Source organism: Tenrec ecaudatus, chromosome 11 (assembly GCF_050624435.1).
Source record: "Tenrec ecaudatus isolate mTenEca1 chromosome 11, mTenEca1.hap1, whole genome shotgun sequence".
Classification (NCBI taxonomy): Eukaryota; Metazoa; Chordata; class Mammalia; order Afrosoricida; family Tenrecidae; genus Tenrec; species Tenrec ecaudatus.
In genome coordinates, this window is record NC_134540.1 from 109,964,331 (window position 1) to 109,987,289 (window position 22,959).

The 22,959-nt window shown below is 38.1% G+C and overlaps 1 protein-coding gene across 1 annotated transcript in view; it reads right to left on the reverse strand.

Moving 5' to 3' along the window:
* Window positions 1–804: 804 nt before the first annotated feature.
* Window positions 805–22,959, reverse strand: part of EDNRB (endothelin receptor type B) — a 37,000-nt gene continuing 14,845 nt past the window's right edge. The window contains exons 3-8 of the mRNA XM_075563492.1: window positions 12,891–13,003; window positions 12,543–12,747; window positions 6,393–6,542; window positions 5,822–5,955; window positions 4,739–4,847; window positions 805–3,807 (exon numbers count right to left, since the gene is read on the reverse strand). Coding sequence (XP_075419607.1) covers window positions 3,673–3,807; window positions 4,739–4,847; window positions 5,822–5,955; window positions 6,393–6,542; window positions 12,543–12,747; window positions 12,891–13,003 — 846 coding nt within the window. The 3' untranslated portion in view covers window positions 805–3,672. The remainder of the gene's footprint in view (window positions 3,808–4,738; window positions 4,848–5,821; window positions 5,956–6,392; window positions 6,543–12,542; window positions 12,748–12,890; window positions 13,004–22,959) is intronic.

Consider the following 22,959-nt stretch of genomic DNA (forward strand, 5'->3'; position numbering starts at 1 on the left):
GGCAGGTAGGCTCTTTTGGGTGACTGCTGACTGAGGCACTTGCTGTGTTTTGCTGTGCTGTATTTCTCACACAGCGACTGTGACTCAAAGGACGTATTTCCAACCCCCTGGCTGTGATAAGATGGCTGAAATCCAGTGACGGTCATGCAGAATGATGAAAGTCTCTGCAGCTCTATGTATGATGTAATTATCTGTCATAAAGTTCATGCAAGTTCTTGGTTCTTTTTATCAAATGAAGAATAGGACCAGAAAAATAGATACAAACATGTGAACTTTTCTAGCAGTCAGTACGCAGTGATTTGATACTCTAATTTTACTCCGTGTGAAGCTTTATCATCTGTCTCACATTAAGCAGGGTCTCTTCGGTTTGTTAATTTCACCCCACCTTACAAATCCTAAACACTCAGAAAAGGAGCTTGGGGAACAAAATGAGTATTTGCAAACCTCATTCCCTCAAAATGTTGGCCTTTTATCTGTGAGAAAATGATGATTAAATAGTGAAATGCCCCCAAAGCAGGTAACCAGAGGATCATATCAGGTGCCATTGAACACTATTAGCCAAATCATGAACCCAGGAACATCGAAGATCTGTATATATATCTGGTCTTACAATCAATTTAACAAATACAATACTGCTTGGAGACCAGAAACTGGGCATGTTCATTTAAAAGAACTTTCGTATTTTCATATAAACACTTTATCAATTAGAATTTACTTAATTATTGCCAGCATGGTAAAAAATAATCTGAACTCTAAATTTTAAAACAACTTTTAATGTTTATTGATTTTGTTTACATAGTAAAGAGTTAGCAACTACAGCATCTGTCACTTTCAGTGGCCACAGTAAAACAAAATATATAATTATTTTGCATGGTTATATTACAATTTTATGAAGTTAGGTAGAGCATACCCCTGTTTTGCTACAAACTGTCCCTTTGGTCATATATAAGCTATCAACTCTTAAATGTCTTTGAACATATTAGCAGTGTAATCTATAGTGAAAAAATAAGCTAAACTCATTAATAAATCCTTTGAGCTTTAACATCAATGTTAAAATGATCTTTTGCCTATCCCTATATTAAGAGAAAAACACTTAAAGTTAAACAGTAGCACCTTTTCCTATCTGATTTATGCCAAGAAATCATATTTATTTACTATCAGTTTGTCTTAGTCTATAGAAATTTTGAATCAAATATTTTTAGAAAAGTTCTTGAGAACAATTTTATTACAAATAATATAATGACGAGCAAAAGATTAAATGGGAATTATATATCACATATTTGTAGATATATAAACAAACTGTGGCACTCCTAGTGATCCAAGTTTTAATCTGAATTTTGAATCCAATTTCAAAACTAGAAATAGCTTTTGTAAAGACAGTCAATTTACAAGGTGATTGGGAAGGAATGAAAATACAATTTTTAAAGTAATTTGTGAGTTTGTGTGGCATGTAAATTAATTACTGTCTTTTATTTTTGGCTACATTGTTGGGGTTTGGCAGAAAACAATACTGCCAGCTTATTTCCAACATGTGGTCCAGATTACCAAGAGAGAAAAAAAGATATACAAATGCTGTTGTGTTTTAAATCTGAGTCAAAAGCTCTTGGGGTTCATTCGCTCCTGAAGTCACTCAGAACATTACACTGAGCTTTGCTGGAACATAATCAGGACCTTTTGCATTGATGGGGTGGGGGAATGACGAACATTAGGCTAAGAATGGAAATGATTCCCCAAGGGCTTCCTCCTACCCCACCTCATTTCCGCCCTTCTGTTTTCTCTTGGACATACTTTCACACACATCCCATTCCAAGGAAATGTAAGGCACTTTGTCAGGAAGATTGAAGACGTAGGCAAGAATGCACAAAGCTGGAGGTTATTAGAGCTTCAAAGCATAGTTTTGCCTCTAAATGATGCAAAAACATCAGGTCAAGAACTCTTTTCAATGGTCATTCAGAAAAACAATATAAAAATTAGCAATACACTTTATAAAAAGTGCTGGTTGTGCAGTGGTTAAGGACTGGGTTGCTAACGAAAGAGAAGACAGTCAACTTCCCCCGTGATTTATAGCCTTGGGAAGTCAGGGGTGGTTCGCTTCTGTCTCAGAGGGTGACTCTGAATCAATTCAATGGCAATGGGTACATTCAATGTCAATGGCAGAGTAGGGATCGACTAAGTGGCAATTTTTCTTTCATAAACTTACAGTACCTGTTAATTGGCTAATTTAAGAGATTTGGGGGAAAAATAGTATATTCCCTGTAGTATTATACATAAACCAGAGACAATTTTAACTACAGCATCTGAGAGAGAGGATGCTTCCTTAGCCTTAGTCATGTGAACATTGCTCCAGGCAATTCACATTCTGTCCATTCTGAGGTTACTGGCGTCTCTCCACAGTAGTTATGAACATGGGACCTGCCCTAGATTTAATCATCTATGCGTCCTGCGTGTAGCGAAAGACTTACACATACAGAATCTAAACGGATACAGCTTAGACTACAGGAGTGAACTATGAGGAACATTTTAATAATCCTGCAAATCTTGTAGGTAGGTAGTATTTTTGTTGTAGTGTTATGAATGAGAGATTTCAAAGAAATGTTTCAGGATAACATTCCAAACCCTCATTCTCTTACCTTTTGTTTGATCTCATTTAAATGTAAAGCTTTTAATGATTTTCCAAAGCTCAGTTGAGCTCTCACTTCCTGTTACTCCATCTAGATCATTTAGTATATGGCTAATGTCTAAACAATATCGCAGCTAAACTGCTGTCACATTTCGTATTGAAAACGTATCTGACAAACAGTAGCACAGCCATTGATAGAGGATTTTTTGGAAAGGAATTTTTAAAATCCGATGGAATAAAACTTACAATTTAAATGTCATGTTTTATACACAAATATTTTTCCCCTTGTATCACACTCAAACCAATTTAAAAATAATCCTCTTAAGAATTCTGTGAGTTATGATTGTGCCATGGTCATAGGACTTGACTGCCGACCAGAAGGCCATGGGTTCAATCCACCAGCTGTTCTAAAGAGAGACAACGGTGGCAGTCTGCCTCTGTAGAGATTTACAGCATTGGAACTCCGTGTGTGTTCTGCTCTGTCCTGCAGGGTTGCTGTGAGCGAAAGCTGACCCCCTGGTAAAGAGTTAAGAAGGATTTTAAGGCGTCTTCCTGGCACAACCAATTCCGCTCTTGACAGCGAATCAATTAATGGCTTGGCAAGAGACAAAAACCCTGCCAAGTTGCTTCCACAAAGATCACATTCAAGAAACCCTATGGGTCAGTTCTCCTTTGTCACCTGGAGCCTCAGTGAGTCCAGACAGACTCACGGCAACTAAGACAACAACCATAAGAATTCTGAGTGAGCTCATTTCAAACATAAATGGTGTACGAATATGTTGGCTGTTATGAAAGGTTACATTGAAGTGCTAGCTAAAAGTTAAGTGCTTTCACAGAGGCATTCTTAATTTTCACTGCTTTTCTTCTCAGATTAGCAACAGCTCATCACATGCCATGTGTGATTATGAATGTTAATAATTACTCATGTTTTCATACAATTTTTGGTACAGGCACAGTATTTTTGTGTTGTCTTGGCAAATAGTTTGTTATTTTAATGACTTCTGTCCAGAAAAGAGAAAGGAAGAAGAATGAGTAACTGAATATTCCTTCTTTCAAGATGAACTATATTTATTACTGGAACGGAAATTGTCATATCCATGTTCATTAGCTTTGAACTTTAAGCACGACTGCTTTTCTTCCAAGGACTGTTTTTCCTCAAATGACTGGCACCAGCAGCATAAGCAGGACTATAAAAAAAAAAGTCACTCATTATAAGTTTATATCATTTCAATTGTCCCAAGTCTTCATACTTTCTAATGTTCTGACTTTATATGCATGATTTGGAATTTGGGGCTTACTTTTTCAATGCTCTCTTATTTTTTCTCCTTAAACAATGTAGCTGATATAAGAAGTAAAACAAATGTATATAATATGAACATGTGATCTTAGAAAACAGAGAAGAAAGAAACATTTTTATTAAGAGGAAGCCCCTCTAGTACTTTGACAAATACTTAAAGATATTGTCTATGGAAATAGCAAAATATGTCACCACACGCCTACAAGCATGTGAGTGTGTGTTATTTATTCTAATGAAGGTCTAGTATGCATACTACCCCAAATTCTGATCTTTATCAATTAATAATACCATAAAAATACTTCCATGCTAGTGAACTTAATGTTAATTGCTATTGTGTTCAGCCACATGACATTCTCATGTGTCATTTCAATTTAAGTTTACAATAAGGTTTTGATGATATAAATATATCAATTTTATTCTTAGATTAAAAAAATTAAGCCAAGCCTTTTTTCATTAACTTAGAAAGTGTACATCTTAGATGATATTTAGTTCACTGTTTCCTAAACATTCCCTTTCCCATCTATGAGTTTATAATTGTCCAGTGGAGTGGCAATCTCTTGATAAGAATATCAAGACATTGCTGGACATCTGTGAGTATGATTTATTTATGAGCCCTTCCATGAATAGAACTGGTTGGTTGAGGCAGTAATTGAGTGGTTGACTATGATCCATAGGAAAAAAGAAATCATCCATGATACAGGATAAGTGGAAATTGTAAACTGGTTTACTAAATCTCTCTGGATAACAATGTTAATGTTTTTAAAAGGCCATATTGGATACTGGATTAAAATATTTTTTTGTACTTTGGAATGATCTCTTACCTTAAAGCAGTTTTTGAATCTTTTGCTCACCAAATACAGAGCGATTGGATTAATGCAGGAGTTCAGGGAGGCCATGTTGATGCCGACGTAGTCTAATACCAACAGAAAGCTGGAAAAAACAACCCCAAATGTGTCTGTGAAAATATGTTTTTCTGAGCATGTATCCATTGCAAACTTATGTGTTTTTGTGAAGAAATACAATGGTCATACATTTATCATTGGTCTTTACTAATAATGTTACCCCTCTTTCTAGCTTATCTTTTATTTATTTCAAATTTGTCAGGACATCTCTGTCACACACCAACTCTCCACTTTAAAATACAATCTCTGGAGTGCAAATGTTTTGAGAATAATGAGGGTAACAAATATACAAATGTCCTTTATAAAATTAATGTATGTGTGGATTGTGATGAGTCATATGAGCCCCCAAATAAAATGAATTTTTAAATAATGTAAGAAACCAAGACCCTCCCAAAATACAAACTCAGTTGAGGCATTAAAACTTTGAAAATAAAGGGTTTGTAACGTGCTAACATGCAAAGGATAACTCAGTCTGGTATTTTTAGTACGTCTTTCTCATCATTTTATGTGTGTCTGTGTGAGAGTCAGTGAGTGAGTGAGTGAGTGAGTGAGTCCTTTCTCATCATTTTGAATAGTCTTGCGCTCTACCCTCAGTATTGAGTTCCAAATCACTCATCCTTCTAATATAAGTGTAAAGATAAAAGTAGGGTCTGAATTTCTTCCTAAGGAAGTCCCCCGGGTAGTATAAATGGTTAATGTTCTTAGCTTCTAACTGAATCGTTGGAAGTGCCAGGTCCCCTAGAAGGACCTCCGAAGATATGTCAGACTGGCTATCTACTTCTGAAAAATCAACCCCTGAAGACCCTATAAAGAACAGTTCTCCGGCACACACCGAGCCACCATGAGCTGGAATCTGTTCCTGCTATTTCACCACGAGCTGCAGTCTGTTTCATTGTCCAATGATTTGTACTCTCTATTTCTACTTATAAAAGAGATCAGTTGAAAACGCTTCTGAATTTAATTATCTTAGAAAAAAAACTGGCTGCTTTTTCTCTTTCTTACCTCAAAAGTTCACACCTACTGGGGTCATTTGGATCATACAGAGTGAGCTTCAAAATCCTGCTGAGGTGAAGGGGAAGCCAACACAGGGCGAAGACAAGGACCAGGCAAAAGACTGTTTTGGCCACTTCTCGTCTCTGAAAGAGAACCGTAGTCAAGACTCAGAAATGACGGCACACTAGGCACAGTAGTCTCTTCCCCCCAAACAGAATGTGGTTTACAAAAAAAAAAATTCATGGCACTTATAAACACTCAGGACATTAAACTTTCAGGTGAAGGATTTGTGTAAATTAGAGGAAAAATGACTGGATATTTATTTTTTAAAGTAATGATTTTATGTAGATCAATTTAGATTACATAGGGTATTTCTAAATAGATAATATAAATTATGCACTTTCTATATTCCAAGATATAAATAGAATAAGAAATAAAAGAGAATTCTTTAATGTATCTTTAAATGTAAATCCAAAAAAGTATCATTAAAGAATTCTTTAATGTTAATGTATCATCATAATAATTTGTATCCTCATCATAATAACTATAATCATGTCAGTAAATATGTTTATTTTCTTACCTGTTTTAAGTGATCATTTAAAGCGATTTGCATGCCACTCTTCTTTCTCAACATTTCACAAGTCATCAGTGTATAAAAAAACATGGTTATGGCCAATGGCAAGCAGAAATAGAAACCAAATAGCCACCAATCTTTAGCTTGCTTGTAAAACTATAGAGAAGGAAAGACTTTTATGGTTAATTGTTCTCTATAAGAAAATCTTCTATATCAAATGTTAAACTGAAAAGAACATATTCATGAAAGTATAATTACCTTAAAAAGTGAATCAATTTATATCTATATATCCTACTTACAAATTGATCTTTCTACTACTTATTTGTCAGTTTGTTGCACTGTGGTGTCCTGTTTGTGAACAGACTAAGAATAGACAATGAAGAAGGAATCAGCTGCCCACTTTGGAAGATGTGGCCACTCAAAAACTTATGCATAATTTTAAAACGTCCTTCGGAAGAATTACACAGAGATCAAACTGACCTGATCTGTGGGAAGAGAAGATGGAGAAACTCAATAGCAGCAGCTAAAACCAGGCCAGGGGTTGACATAGAACAGACCATCAGTTGCTCATCTATAAGTTCAGGTTAAAGCTGAAGAAAATGAAATCAATTTCCACAAGCCAAAATATGATCTTGAAAATATCCCACCTGGGTTTCAAGAATACCTCAAGAACAGATATGATGCATTGAACAGGAATGACAGAACTGTGGGAAGACATCAAGATTATCATTCATGAGAAAGCAAGAGTCATTAAAAGGAAGGAAAGAAAAGATCAATGTGGATGTCAGAAGAGATTCTGAAACTTGCTCTGAATAGACTAGCTCGAGTCAATGGATGAGATAATGATGTCACAGACCCGAATGGAAAACTTCGAAGGGCGGTTCAAGAAGACAAAGTAAAATATAATTTTGAAAGGAGCAAAGACCTAGATTGAGCATGTCAAAGAGGAAGAACTTGCTCAGCATATCTTAAAATAAAAGAACTCAAGAAAATCTGGTCTACAGTTGAAACATTGAAAGAATCTATGGGCAAAATATTGAATGATGCAGAAAGCTTCGAAAGAAGATGGAGCTGGAAGAAAAATAGAAAATGGAAAGAATACACAGACTCACCGAACAAAAATATACAAGTTGACATTCTACCATTTCAGGAGGTAGTGCATGAACAAGAATCAATGGTGCTGAAGGAAGAAGTTCATGCTACTGAAGGCAGTAGCCAAAAACAAATCTCCGGGAATTGATGGAATAAGAATCGAAATATTTCAACAAGCTGATGAAACACTGGAAGCACTTAACTTGTATATGCCAGGGAATTTGGAAGACAGCTACTAGGCCAAATGACGAAAAGAGCCATATTTGTCCACATTACCAGTAAAAGTGATCCAATAGAATGATCAAATTATAGAACAGTATCATTGACATCACATGCAAGTAAAATTTTGCTGAAGATCATCCAACAACAATTGCAGCAGTACATATAGGGGGCTGTCAGAGGTGCAGGCTGGATTCAGAAGGGGTCATGGAATAGGGATGTCAGAAGAATCTAGGCTGAAAGGAGAGCATAGGATTGTTTCCTTGTATTTTATGGATTGTGCAAAGGCATTAGACTGTCTCGATCAGTATTTCTCAACCTTCCTAATGCTGTGACCCTTTAATATAGTTCTTCATGTTGTGGTGACCCCAATCATAAAATTATTTTCATTGCTACTTCATAAGTGTAATTTTGCTACTGCTATGAATCAGGCAGCCCTGGTTAAAGGGTCGTTCAACCCTCAAAGGGGTTGCAACCCACAGGTTGAGAACAACTGGTATAGATCATAACAAAACTATGGATAACCTTGAGAAGAATGGGAATTCAGAACATGTCATTGTACTTGTATGTAACTTGTATATGGATCAAGAGGCAGTTGTACAAACAGAACAAGGGAATAATACTGCGTGATTTAAAATCAGGAAAGGTGGGTGTCAGGGTTCTACCCTCTCACCATATTATTCAATCTGTTTTTGAGAAAGTAGAGAAGCTGGATTATATTAAGAATGGTGGGGTAACAGGATTGGAGGAAGGCTTATTAACAAATTTGCTGTTCATCTCCTGGGGTGGGGCAGTGTTTTATATCAATCATTGTAGTTGGTTCCCTATTTCTCTGCCTTCCCCTTCCCCTCATGATATCACTACTCCCATTACTGTTCCTGAAAGGTTTATCTTTCCTGGATTACTTGTGTCAAAAGCTCTTATCTGTACCAGTGTATATGCGCTGGTCTAGCTGGATTTGTAAGGTAAGACTGAGGTGGGGGAGTAAGCATTAAAGAACTAGAGGAATGTTGCATGTTCCATTGGTGCTAAGCTGCACCCTGGCTGACTCATTCCTTACTGTGACCCTCCTGTGAGGGAATGTCCAACTGTCTACAGACGTGCTTTGTCCCAGAGGGAGGGAGGGAAAAAGGAGTTAATACCACGGGCTCAAGCAGAAAGAAAATGTTTTGAAAATGATGATGGCAACAAATGTACAAATGTGATACAATTGAAGTATGGATTGTTATGAGATCTGTAAGAGGCCCCAATAAAATGATTTGTTAATAAAAGAAAAAATATTGATATGATATTTAAAAACAACAGCTGCTGTGTGCAGGTGACACTCGCTTGCTTGCTGAAAGTGAGGAGGACTTGAAGCACTTGCTGATGAAGATCGAGGACTGCAGCCTTCAGTATGGATGACGGCTCAATGTAAAGAAGACCCAAATCCTCACAACTGGACCAATCATGATAAATGGAACAAAGATATTGAAGTGGCCAAGGATTTTTCTTGCTTATATCCACAATCAATGTGCATAGAACCAGAGGTGAAGAGATCCAAAGACGTATTATATTAGGTAAATCTGCTGCACAGATTTTTAGAGTACTGAAGAGCAAGGATGTTACTTTGAGGCCTAAGGTGAGCGTGACCCAAGCCACATTTTCAATTGCCATACATGCCTGTGAACGTTGAGCATTGGATAAAGAATCCCATAGAAGAATGGTTGAATTTGAATTGTGGTGCTGGAGAAGAATATTGGAAGGCCCATGAACTGCTAAAAGGACACATTGATCTGTCTTGTGGCCAGAGGACTCCTTAGAGGCAAGGAGGACAAGACTTTATCTGACATACTTTGGACATGTTCTCAGGAGAGATCAGTCCCTGGAGAAGGACAGCATGATAGGTAAAGCGGAGGGGCACAAAAAGAGGAATGCCCTCAAAGAAAAGGATTGATACAGTGACTGCCACAATGGGTTCAGCATGGGACAGGTGTGAGGACAGCGCAGGACCACGTGGTGCATTGTTCTGTTGTGCACAGCGTTGCTCTGGGTTGCAACTGATTCTATGTCACTTAACAGCTGATAGGATCTTTCACGCCAAAGGTACTGAATAAATAATTAAATACCTGTATTAAGTGAACCCAACTTTTTTTCTAAAAAGCATTCCCATACTCTAAGAAAATATGTTAAAATAATGCATAAAACTTTAAGCACATGAGCAAAGTTAGAAATATTTGATAATTTACTATTTTCCCTACACATAAACAAGTTATCTTTTGGGCATTATTTCATATATATATATAACTCTGTTTTGTATATATAGCATTGTTCTATATGTACATATATGTATATATAAATATACATATTTATAAATGTATGTATATGTATAAAACTTTTAGTGTGACTTGGATGTAAGTTTGTAGAGCAAATAGATTTTCAATTCAACAATTCATACAGCTGTTTCATGCCATTGATCCCCGCAATGTGACAGCATCCATCCCACTCCCTAGGTTTCTCTCTCTTTTCTAAAAACAGTTTATCAGTACTTAATCTACATATCATACAATTCAATAGTTCAACCATATCAAGAAGAGATACACACAATCAATTTTATAACATTTTCTTTTTCTCAGTACTCATTGTTGTTTGTGTATTTTTTCAATTTTGGCAAAAATATACGCAAAACATTTATGAATTAAATGCACTTCATGTTGTACAGTCAGTAATGACATTCATTTCCAAATTGATCCATCACCATTGAAATTAACTCAATGTTCCCTAAGCAAAAGCTCTTTCTCCTTCACCCATGGTGAATAGGCAAGTTGGGTTTCTTTCTTTTAGCTTTCTTTATATAATATTCACACATCAGCCACTTCCACAGTTAAACCACTTCTTAAAAGAGTTGTAAAAACATCTTCACAATCAGCTCTAAGATTCCTTCTTGCATCCACAGATCTCTCCCCACTTCCCCTCCCCCTCCCTTTCCTGATAAACTGTTGAATCAGTTATTTTGGGCATTCTTTGTGTAAAATATTGTATCTGACTACACAAAGATATCATACTGCATTTGTAACACTTTTATGTTTCATGAAGTTTATTTTGAAAAGCAGATATGAAAATGTCTATGCTAATCAGTGACCTAAATAATTTATAAATTTAAACTCCATATGAAAAAGTCAAAATGACTTATGACTCATGCCTTCCTTTTATTATTTTTCTGCTCTAAAATTTACTTAGTGGTCCCAATGCCATAATTTTTATGTGTTGGGCTGCCAACCACAAGGTCAGCAGTTTGAAACCCCCAGCCACTCGGTGGGAGAAAGACGAGACTTTCTACTCCCATAAAGAATTATAGTTCCAGAAACTGACATAGGCAGTTCTACTCTATCCTACATGGTCATCATGAGTCGGAATTGACTGGGTGGCAGTGAGCTTTCAGTTTTAGCTGTATCTAAAAGGTTTTTCTCCTGATCTATCTATGTTACAGAGGAATTGATGTAATCCACACAACATTTTCTCTTACTAATAAGAAAACTGAAAACAGGAATCTCATTTCAAATTCATATTATTTCCATTATTTCATTGACTCTCTAGTTTGGAATTTACAAAGTTTAAAACAAACATAGTCATTTGGTGAACGTCACCTGGAACTGCTCACTGCAGATCAGTGCTTCAGCACAAGTGAGCTCATGCTTACCTTGCTCACTGGGCAATCTGTCCCTGGTTTCTGTAGAAGTCACTGCTGGTTACCAGTGCCTTTGTTCTAACTTCTCTTAATCCATTTTTTTGGAAGCATCTTTGACATTTAGGATCAATCATATGGAGGCTAGCATCCCATTTTTTTTCAAGATTCTAATGAAATGCTCTTTAGCAAACAGGCAAGGTAAAAGGTGTGTGTGTGTGTGTTTGTGTTTCAATGACAGCTTTTCCTCGGTGGGCTGGGTAGTGCACCATACAATCTTTTCCTGTAATGGAACGAAGAGAATGGGCAGGATCCATGGCTGTCTGGGTGACATCTAGTAGTTGACTATTCATTTGACCATCCCCTCCCTCTGATGACTGAAGTGTTGTCCCTAGTAAATGAAACAGTTTGCGTTTGACCACTAAACTCCAGGTTGGCCATGTAATACCATGGACAGAGGTACCACAGAAGATAGGCCTGGAAATCTGTTTCCATTAATATTACAGCCAGAAAACCCCATGGAGTTCATTTGATAAAGAATAGCTACCTTGAGCATTTTGGTTTTTTACAGAATTACCTATGAAATGAAACAGACAACAGTAACACGAAGTTAACAGTAAGAATCTAAGTCAAGGGTTGTGAAACAATATGGGCAGAGATAGGGGAAAGGGGGAGGGGATGTGACGTATATAATGTCAATGAATCATATGTGTCAAATTGTTAAACGGATGTATGTTTTGCTGTGTTTGTTTTCACTAAAAGCAAACAAAAAGCAAACCAATAAAACCCTTATCTCTAGTGGTTCCACTCTGTTCTTCTTGGGAGATGGGGGTAGAGAATGGGGGTGGCCTTATTCAGAACATGTAGTAATTGCCTGTTCTTAAGAGTCTATGGAAAGCAACTGTAAATTCAGACCAAGTCTAACATATTAACCTGGTTTATTTGGGTACAACGACCTAATCTGTGTCTCTAAGAGCCAGGAACTTCCTAGAAATGTGTGACCCAGCTCCGTGCCCTGGGCTATTAGCCTGAGCTAACCCTGCTGTCCTGGGATCTACACTCTTAATTAGAACCAAGGGCAGTTATCAATTGATAGCTACCCAAGAAGGCATGTTATGGAAAATCGCTAAATATTTATGAGACAAAAACAGAAAAGAGGGGCAAAAAAGAGTGTCCTTTACCTCCATGAAGGCCGTGTTCTGCGTGGGGTTCAGCCAGCAGATTCGCAGATAACGTCCTCGGTAGTCAATCGCCGTCACATCAAAAGCGATGGCTTCAGGGACAGCCAGAACCACAGAGACCACCCAGATTAAAACTATTTCTACTGCTGTCCATTTGGGCACCCCAATTCCTTTAATCCGACTCCAAGAAACAACAGCGCGATACCTGAAGATCGAAACACAATGGGCCCCCAAATTGGTTGTTTTTTGTTTTTTTTTGTAATTATGAAGTTCATTTGTAAAGCAATGTTGCAAGGAGGGAGGAATAGAGGACTCGGGAGATCTCCGACTTTCAAATGCAGTTCTCACCTGTCAATACTCAGCGCACACAGACTTAGCACAGTGATTCCCACGGAGGCCTTCTGTAGGAAAGGCACCAGCTTGCACATCTCCACTCCAAAGGGCCAGTCCCCCGCGAGGAGCTACATGGAGGAGGAGACATGAAACTCTGAGAGGGAGGCCGGCACAAGGCACCTTCGGAATGGCACCGCTGAGTGAGAGTATTAAGCATGCTGTATCAGCCAAGAAATCTACATTCTTTTTTTTCCCTCATGGAACACCCCTTGGAAAGGAATGAGGTTTTGATGTAGCAGGAGGGCATGTTGGAAACAGGAAAGTTGGCCAGTCCACCAGAATGCATCATACGTTATGCACACACCATTCCCTTACAAAATTGGGCGAGCGGTGCTCCTAATGTGTCATGGAGTCTCAAATGCCAGGTGATTGTCAAATCAAAGTGCACATTAATTTAAAAACACTCATCGATGATCAATGCTCTTAGGTTGAAGAGAATAGACTAATCTTATGGAGAAGAGTACACGCATTCAGACACTTCTTGGTATACTTGCTTTTTTTACCATACAGAAACATTTAATTACCTAAACTTTAATTCCACCATGTGCTGCTCTGTGAACACATTAGCCATATTTCTGGCTGTGGAGACCCAGATGTAGATCTTCCCTTTTTCTGGAAGGCGATTTAACCCCATCTGTGTACTTGGCTAACTCCTTTACCCCTTAAAGTCAATCTGACTCAACTCTGATCTTCTCAAGATAACCACATTATTAAATTTATAACGAATCAGGCCTCCCAATCTTCTTGACCCTGCTTGAAAACCAATAAAAAGCAAACCCTTTGCTCGTGTGTTGATTCTGACTCACGCCAAACCCACATGCTTCAGGGCAGAAATATGCTCCAGAGTTTTCAGTGACTATAGACTTACAGAAATAGATGGCCAGGCCTTTCTTACATGTGTTACTGAGGTGGATTTGAACCGTGAACTTTTGGTTAGTAGCTGAGCGCAAATGGTTTACACCATCCAGGGACCTGCTCCACTTTCTCACTTCATCACAGCACATGGCACTTTCCGTTGCATATATTATAACACTTGGCTCTGTATTCTTTTAATTTTTGTTTCTTTTTTCCATCTGTCTCCCATATAGAATAAAGTAATAGAAGGTAGACAATAAAGTACCTAAAACAGTGTCTGACAGGTGGCAGATGCTTAATAAAATATGCAAGCCCCTGAAGTGCATATTGGCTTGGGAATACTGTGAGTAGAATATAATAGTACTTGCTATTCTGTGTATATTTTTCTTTATTTGATTATAAAATAGCACAAAAGACACAATTCTTACTATAGTATGTCTATTTCTGTTCATCTGACTTCAGAATACGCAATCATCTATTGTTAGGCAGTTATTTTCTTCCTTAGGAAAACTGGGTGTATCCCACACTAGAAATGAATCACTGTAGGTAAACATCTGGAGAGAATATTCAGGAGGTTTTGAAAATAAAGGAAATTATTTCAAATTTATGTTTTTCTTTTTAAAAAATCTTTCAAAAATAGACTCCCCAAAGTGAAAACTATTTTAAAACAAAATTAAATCTTTGTGTCCTTTTGTCAGCAAAGGTTCTTTGCTGAGTTGGTCAGGCTGGGTGATGGTTCCAGAAGTAGAAGAGAACCACAGAATGACATGTGTGTGTGCTGTATTATGAATATTACTTGGAGGGCCAATACAGGGCAATTTAGTTTTTCAGTTATAAATAAAAAATTACAGACACGTGGAATAGAAGTCAGCAGACTCGCCCCAAATAGGCTCACGGTGTAATAGAGAGTAGTGGGGTCTGTGGTAACCCTGGCTTTTAGGAGCAGCTGTGACTCAAGACCACACCATTTTTTGCTATTGGGATTTTCAAGATACAAACATCTCTCAATTTTCTTAAAAACAATCAACCTACAACTATTGAATCAATTCCAACTTATAGAAACAGAGGACAGAGCAGAACTGCACGATATGGTTTCCAAAGCTGGAAATGTTTGTACAACTAGTATGCGACCTGTTTCTCCTGCATCGTCTCTGGTGCCTTTGGACTTGGGTCCTTTGGGTTAGCAACCAAAGGCTTAATTCCTGAATCACCCTGCTTCCTGATTTATCAAAAGAAGTCAGAAATCAATATGTTTCAGAGACATTTCACAATTTATAAACGTTATCAACTAATTCACACTAAAATTTAAATGCAGTCAGAGAATGTTCTGTTAACAAAATGCAGTGTCGGCCAGACGAGCTTCCATTTCACAATTTCTGCATTAAATGGGTCCCACTTTATCCATCCATTCTTGCATTCAACCAACATTTGTTGAGTATCCACTATGCGCCAGACCCTCTTCTGAGTGCAGAGTGTCCATCACTGAGGAAGACTGACTAGGAATCCCTAAATAGTTTACACGGTGTTACATAGAGTGTCATCATGTTAAGGAAGTGATACTGGGGCTTAGAGTCCGCTCCTGATAGAACACTTAGACAATGTGTCACTGAAGAGGTACTATTGAAGAGGAATCGGACTGAAGTAAGAGAATGAGCCATGCAAAGAGCATTCTGGACAGAGAGAAGAGTAAGTGCAAAAGGCCTGGGGTCAGAATAAGCCTGATGAAATTGAAAAGAACAAGAAAGGCAGCACATTCATTAAAGTGCAATGACTGAGGCTGCAGACTGATCGAGAGTGACGTCATTAAAAGGGAAGTTTGCATGTTATATGGAAAGAGTCCATTGCAAGGATTTGAGCCAGAAAGTGAGATCCTATTATTTATATTTAATAAAGTATCTGTGTGAATGCTTGTTTTGAATACATTGTAGGGATCGTGAATGAACAAGCTATGTTTCAAAGGAAACACCATTTCCTCTGGAAATAGAACCATTTGAGTAAAACCTGTATAAGGCAGAAACCTGTCAGAGAGGGGAAATGCAAATATTTGCCACAAAAATGAGCAATAGGCAAGTGATAACACTACAGTCCGGCAAAGGTAGAAAGCTTGCATAATTTAGAAAAGGCAGTCCTTGATTTCCAGCTCTCGCGGTTTTCACTATATTAGGACTTGGTCAGAAACAGCTTGGTATCAATTAGCTAGATCATACTCTGTCTAATCGTTTTATTATTCCTGATTATGCCCACAAATAAATAAAACTGTAAAAATTTAAAAAAAAGGATTCTAAGTACTTTACACATATTTTATGATTGATCTCAAAGCAACCCTATGATATAGTGCTATTACTATCCCCAATGCAGAGATAACAGCTGAGCCACTTAGAAGGTTATTGGCTTGCTGTGTTTGTTTTCAATTATGTCCACTCGTTCCCATCATACGGTGATGTCTAATTGCCCTCTCCTTGAGCGTGAGCTGGGCTGGTGACTTCCCCTTGAGAAAGAGAATGTGGTAGGTTAGGTTATCTCGAGAACCGAATCCAGTGACTCTCCTCTATGGACAAGCAAGAGCCTTATATCCAGGAGCAATTATATATCAGAAAGCATCACAGTCCAGTCCCACTCAAGCCCATAAGTCCCATGCTAGCTCATAAGTACTTCTCCAGACTCACTTGGCCACATGCCAGTGGTGCCGAATGATCACTGGGAAGCAGGAAGATCACACGGAAGCAGGAAGATCACACAGAACTGGGAAGCAGGAAGATCACAGATCACTGGTGGGTGCAGTCTTGTGGAAACTTGGCGGGGCAGCGGTACCTCAGGGTTGGGTGGCTCACATGGAGCCACTTCTTAAGGCAGACACTGAGTGCCAGAGAGGAGGAAGGCAACATGGAAGAGAGGGGTGGGGCTGGGGGAGTTCCTGGACTTCCTCATTCTCATACTAAAGGCTAAAGACATCAAGTAGGTGTCATAAGGCTGTGACTTGATTGATAGGTTTGACTCCACCCCTGCCCTGAGTGGTTGACATGATGCCTCACTACCACACAGAATGATGGGTGGCTACTGCGTCAAGTTCAAGTTAGTACAAAGCATTACGGCTTCTTTGTTTTCTTTTAGAGTGCTCCTTCTGGGGAAAGTCAGCTCTCAGGTCAGGAGGAGACTGACAATCTCTTTGTGAAGGGGCCCCGTGGGAAGGACCTGGGGCCTTTTGACTGCCACCAGAATGAATTGTCCAGTTGCTCAAGGAAATGACTTGTCTAGCCTGCATCTAGCCCGCATCTAGCCTGGGGAGGATTGCAGTCTTAACCAATATCCTGATGGCAGACACTCTAATTCAGAACCAGCTAACTAAGGTAAGCTGAGTTAGTTAGTTTATTGTGCTAACCTGGCGGGTAAACACATGTGGGGTTAATTGAAGGGTGGGGAGATAAATGACTCAGTGAGCCTCGCCTTTCTAGTTCTCCGGTCTCTTGCTTTCTGATCGTCAGACCAGGGTGCAGCTGCCTTAGCCAGTTCCTACTTCAGCTGGCAAGGCTCACTTCCTGCAAGACATCCCTGAGGAGAAGCCACATGGACCTACCCCGATGCAGCCCTAGGTGCTGGAGTAGCTGTGTGGAGAGCTCTGCCAGCGCTGAGATGCTTACACATTCACTGACTTGGCTTTCCTCCTGAAGTCGGTGTCATAGTGTGTGTTTTGTGAGATGGAGGAGGCCTTTGTGGACTGGTGGTGGACATATGAGTTAATGGGTTAATGTTGGACTTGTGGGCTTGGGCAGCACTGGGCTGGGATGTTTTCTTGATGTGCACTTAACCTTTATATGAAACTCTTTCTTATACATGAGTTTCTGTGGATTTGTTTCTCTAATGTACCCAGACTAACACATAAGCCATTCTTGGAATCTTGACCACAGACAGAGAGAAAATATATGTTCATTGTGTTAAGCCACTAAGTTTGGGGGAACTTCTTACTTATAACTACGCAACTAGTGAACTTGCCTGAGACTTTCATAAGTAGAAGATTCAAATGAGAACCTATGCGGTCGGGCTCCAGAGTCAGGGAGAATGCCCACGATGACACCTGTGAGCTGGTTTCTGTAAAAGCTCCTGGTGACACTAGTGCACAGTGTCAATGTACTTGGAAAAAAGCCCTGGGAATCGACTTCCTAAAACCCCAAATGCAGTGCCATTGAGTCATTTCTGACTTAGAGTAGAGCTGTAAGACAGAAAAAACTCCATCTGAGGGTTTTGAGACTATAGTCACTGTAGCAGACAGCCTCACCTTTCTCCCAAGGAGCAATAGGAGGATTTGAAACACTGACCTCATGGCTAGAAGTTCTGTTTAGCCTGGACTATACTATGCCACCAGGCTCCTTTTTTTTTTTGAATAAGTCATTGAAAATTCCGTAAAGCACATTCTACCTGACACCTATAGGATTCCTATGAGTCAGAGTTGACTCTGAAAACGGTTTTTGTTCTATAGAAAAGTGTTTAGCATTAAATAAAATATTATAATTTATAGTCCACAGCCATTGTGAGTGAAATAGTTACACATAGAATAAAATGTCCATAGAATAAACAGAAGCTATTTCCATGGGTGAAATAGCTAGACATAGAAGACCTCCTAGCTCTGCTAACCCTATAAAGTCCAAATCTTTGACCACTATAGGGATAAAATGAATATTTTCATGCATGTTATTCTATCTTGAATTACTTTCAACGATGCAAACATTTGTGCAATGTAGGCACAACCATAAGAAGAGTGAAGATGAGGGAATATTCAGATCGTTATAGGGAAACGAGTGTGACTCAAAAAATGAGGTCTGCACTGAATCCTGGCCCTATTTGGAGGTTATTATTGTTTTTGGCTCTGTCTAGAAATTGGATTATCACACTTTATACCACGGGGAGGTCTGCAGTCCAACCTCTGACCCATGCTATCACAGAGGACATGGAAGCATAAACTCAGAACCGTAACAATTCTGTTCAAGTTTGTTCTGTATAGACTTAGTGGGAGACCTAATCATAACCGAGAGATTACAATTTGTAAAGCTACCCGTCCTAAGGGAGTCAGCAAAGATGAGAATGTGGCCTGCCCTTCTTCCGATTGCAGAGTCTCAAGTTTCCAATTCAGAATTGAATGCTATTGATCTTTAAAGGCCACAGAGGAATGGGGAAGAGTATGCACTATTGCTTTCTTTAGTCTGTAATGAGAAAGGTGACCGGCAGGCTGCTGTCTGCCTCATCTAAAATGCTGACCACTTGCCTGTCTGAGCAGGACATTTGTGGAAACCCAGAAGCGGACACCCTGTGACAGGACCCATGCTGCCCTCTGAGCGTGTCTGTTATCTTAATGTCCTCTAGCAAAACAATTTGGTGCACAGAGTTTGTTTAACATCCAAAGGCATCAACTTCTAAAAATGTTCTTAAGGGTCCTGAAAATTATTTATTCTGCCATTTATTGACAAAAATATGACATTCAACATCAATATTTTGAAACCCATCAATATAACTTTCCTGTGGATAGAGGAGATCAACTCATTTTATATTCAATGAACATCGCTAACTGTAAACTCAAAAAATATGTATTTTTTATTCCTAAATTTTAGGGCATTCTTTGGAGTGTCTTTCATGAGATTAGACAATAACTTGAGAACAAAGTCTAAATAGTGAAGACAAATTATATATATATAATATTCAGTATGGTAACATTCAGTATGGTTTTTATGTTTCTGCTGCACGTTTAAAATTTCTAGGTTGTGTTTGAAATTCTTTAGAACATATGTTACTGAACATTTATCAAACCTTGTTCAATTAAAAAAACACCCAATTACTGACATTACATAGTGACTCACCCAACCAACTGCTCCCCTAGTACATAGAAAGCATAATTTTATAAACAATAGATTATAAATTTAAGCAATAGATTTGTAAAATTTATAAACAATAGATTGAAAATGAATGGCATAAATAGTTAATGAGTTTAGCTTCAATTAAAAAATTGTGGCAATATATGACAAAATAATAATAATTTATGAATGATGAAGGGTTCAAGAGGTAGTGGGGAGTGCGGAGGAGGGAGGGGGAAATGAGCAGCAGATATTAAGGGCTCAAGTAGAAGGCAAATGTTCTGAGAATGATGATGGCAACAAATGTACATATGTTCTTGACACAATGGATGGATGTATGGATTGTGATAAGAATTGTACAAGCCCCCAATAAAATGATGTTTTTAAATTGTGGGTTCAGTCTTCCTAGCCATGCCATGGAAAAAAGGCCTTGTGATCTACTTCTTCCCACAAAATTAGCCATTTACCACCCTATACAGCACAGTTCTCTTCGACACACAAGGGATTGTATGGGTTAAAGTAGAATCCTCACCAATTGGTTATTGGTCAGATCGATAAAAGAAGTGACAAAGTTTTCTACTCAATGATCACCAGGATTTCATAACTTTGTGTTTCAAGGACTGTTTGGCAAATTAAAATGGCAATAGTGAAAATAAAATATTTTATATCATATTATATGAAATTATGTTTGCATTATATTAAAATTATTTTTATATCATAGGTTATTTTTCCTTTTGAAGGATGGCATGAAGAGAAAATAAACATCCTTTCTTTAGCATATTTCCACAAGTGTTCTGTGCAGAGAGGCAAGTGTTCGGCACTTTAGAGAAGAAGAGTAGCAACCTGCCAACGTAATCCTTTGGTTATACATTAAATGAGCCTTCCAACCTTTCTCCAACTGGGGGTTTATATTTTCCTTTTTTGTTTTTTAATTAAAGATCACATTCCTTAGAAATGAAACAAGGGAGGACCCTTTTAAGACACACCACTTTCAATAATAAAATGATTCAAGCCCCATGCATTCAGAAAATGCCAAAGTTAATCATCTTGCTCTAATAAGTGTTTCTTTGCTCCATTAAACATATGTACTATGTTCTTATCCTCTTTTCTTAGTTAAACATGTATACCCTAAGTTTTAACACTTTATTTGTTTCCAAATATTCTACAACAGTCCTAGTGTCTGGAATAGTAGATGGCCACTCATTGTTGAATAACAACGAATGAATGAATGGATTTGGTCATAAAGTAGATGTCCTCTATGATGAAACTTCTATCATAAGTTTTCCAGTTCTCATATTCCAAAGGAAATTTAGAGAGGTTGAATATATGCATTAGCTTTATTTGCATTTTCTAATTCATGTCCTCTCCCTTCCAAATGATCAAGCCATCCTGACACACAGAGCCAGGAGCTCTGGGATTGAGGATCAATTGACTATTGTCCTCTGGTTGGAATTCTACCCTTTTAAGCAGGCTGGAACAAGTCAAAGACAAAAATTCCACTCACCTTTCCTCCCCCCTTCTCACACTTGTCAAGGAGACGAGCACCTACTGTTTCTCACGGTCTACTTTGAGTTCTTGAAGAGTTTCAATTGCTCAGAGGATTGTAAATTTGATGGAGATGGCTGCAGTGCACATAACAGCATGGAAGAGGATGGGTTGATACTGTGTTAAATAGAACAACAACCACAGGTACTTGGCCAGATTGCAGCCGGCTCGATCTTAGGACACACTGTAAAGATGTTTTTCCAATGCCTGGCGTTACAGAAATGTTTTTGCAGGAAGACTCAAAAAAAAAAAAAAAAGAGAGAGAGAGAAAGAAAGAAAGAAATAAAAAGAGGTGGCTGTGTTTCACAGTGGGAAAAGGTGTATTTTATTTTTATCTCAGTTTCCTATAGCACAAAGAGTGTTCTGAGTTGTGTTAGCATTTTAACAAGATAGACTGTCCTCATTCAAGGATTTCCTTGTGAGAACCCCCTTTTTTTTTCTATTCTTGCATACAGAGAGAATGTGAAGGAAGTTCCTGCAAGAACTCGGAGAGTACAGTGGAGAGTACGATTTTCGTGTGCCTCCAGAAACAAATATCAGTTACATGTTCCACCGTGCATTCATCAAAATGTATTTCATCATGTAACGGTCGTGATATGAGGGTGAGAAATGTGTCTGTTAAATGTTATGTCACCTCTTACCGAAGGGTATTATGTAAATAGATGGGACGGTGCAAAGTGTTGTGTAAAATGAGCTAAAATTCTTTAAACAAAATTTCTATGGGAAACAAAAAGATAGAAAACAATGAAAAACCATAATTCTTAGGAAATATTTAAGGTCCTCAAATATGTTTGAATCAATTTCACAATGAAATTAATTTAGTCTGTAATAGGACATTAAAGAAATGGATTGCTATTTTCCAATTATCTAAACAGAATATATCTCTACAGATTCTGCTTGAAAACAGTCTAGTAGCACTTCAAACATTCTGTAAACAACCAAGAGACATGACATATCCCACTGATAAACCTAGCTATTAGATTCATCTACTGAGGCAGAATTCTCTAAGATCACCTGAGAAACCAAACTGTTCTTCATATTCAACAGAATCTATCCTGAGAGTCTCGTGGCTCAGAAGCAGAACAGCAAACCTTTTACCGTACATAATTTCCTGCCATAATTACACACAATTCTATACGTAGAATATTATTGGACACTTGCAAGCAATTATGGATTCTGAAAGCCCTGTCACACAACTTAAGAGCACTGAGTGAAGGAGGATAAGACACTGCACATTGTAAACATTCAAAAAAATAATTTCATCCTTTCTGGAAAGGACAATGGAACTGAAAGAAGAGAAGCAGAAAGAAGACATGAAGAACCGCTTCTTTTCCAAGGTCAGACTTGAGGATAGTTTTGAGGATTGTGTCAGTTTCTGGGAAACAATCGATCGGGAAATACTTTAGTCAACTGTTAGTTTCTAACTCAAAAATCATTTCCTTTTCTCTCTCCCCCTTTCTCTTCCTTTCTCTAGTGCGTTTTAGCTGTCTCCCCTTTATTTTTTATAAATTAACAGTTCTATTGAATATAATTCACATATTATACAATTGAAAGTTTAAAAAATATTAAAAGGAGTTGTACAATCATCACCACAATCAAGTTTAGAACTTTTTGTTCTTTCTTGTGCTCATTATCATTAACTCTCCATTTCTACCCAACCACCTCTGCCATAAACTTGTAGGTTCACTGCCATTGCGTCAGTCCTGACTCATAGCGACTGAATTTCCCAGACTGGACCTGTTGACTGGAGTAGAAAACCCTGTCCTTCTCCCTCAAAGAGAGGC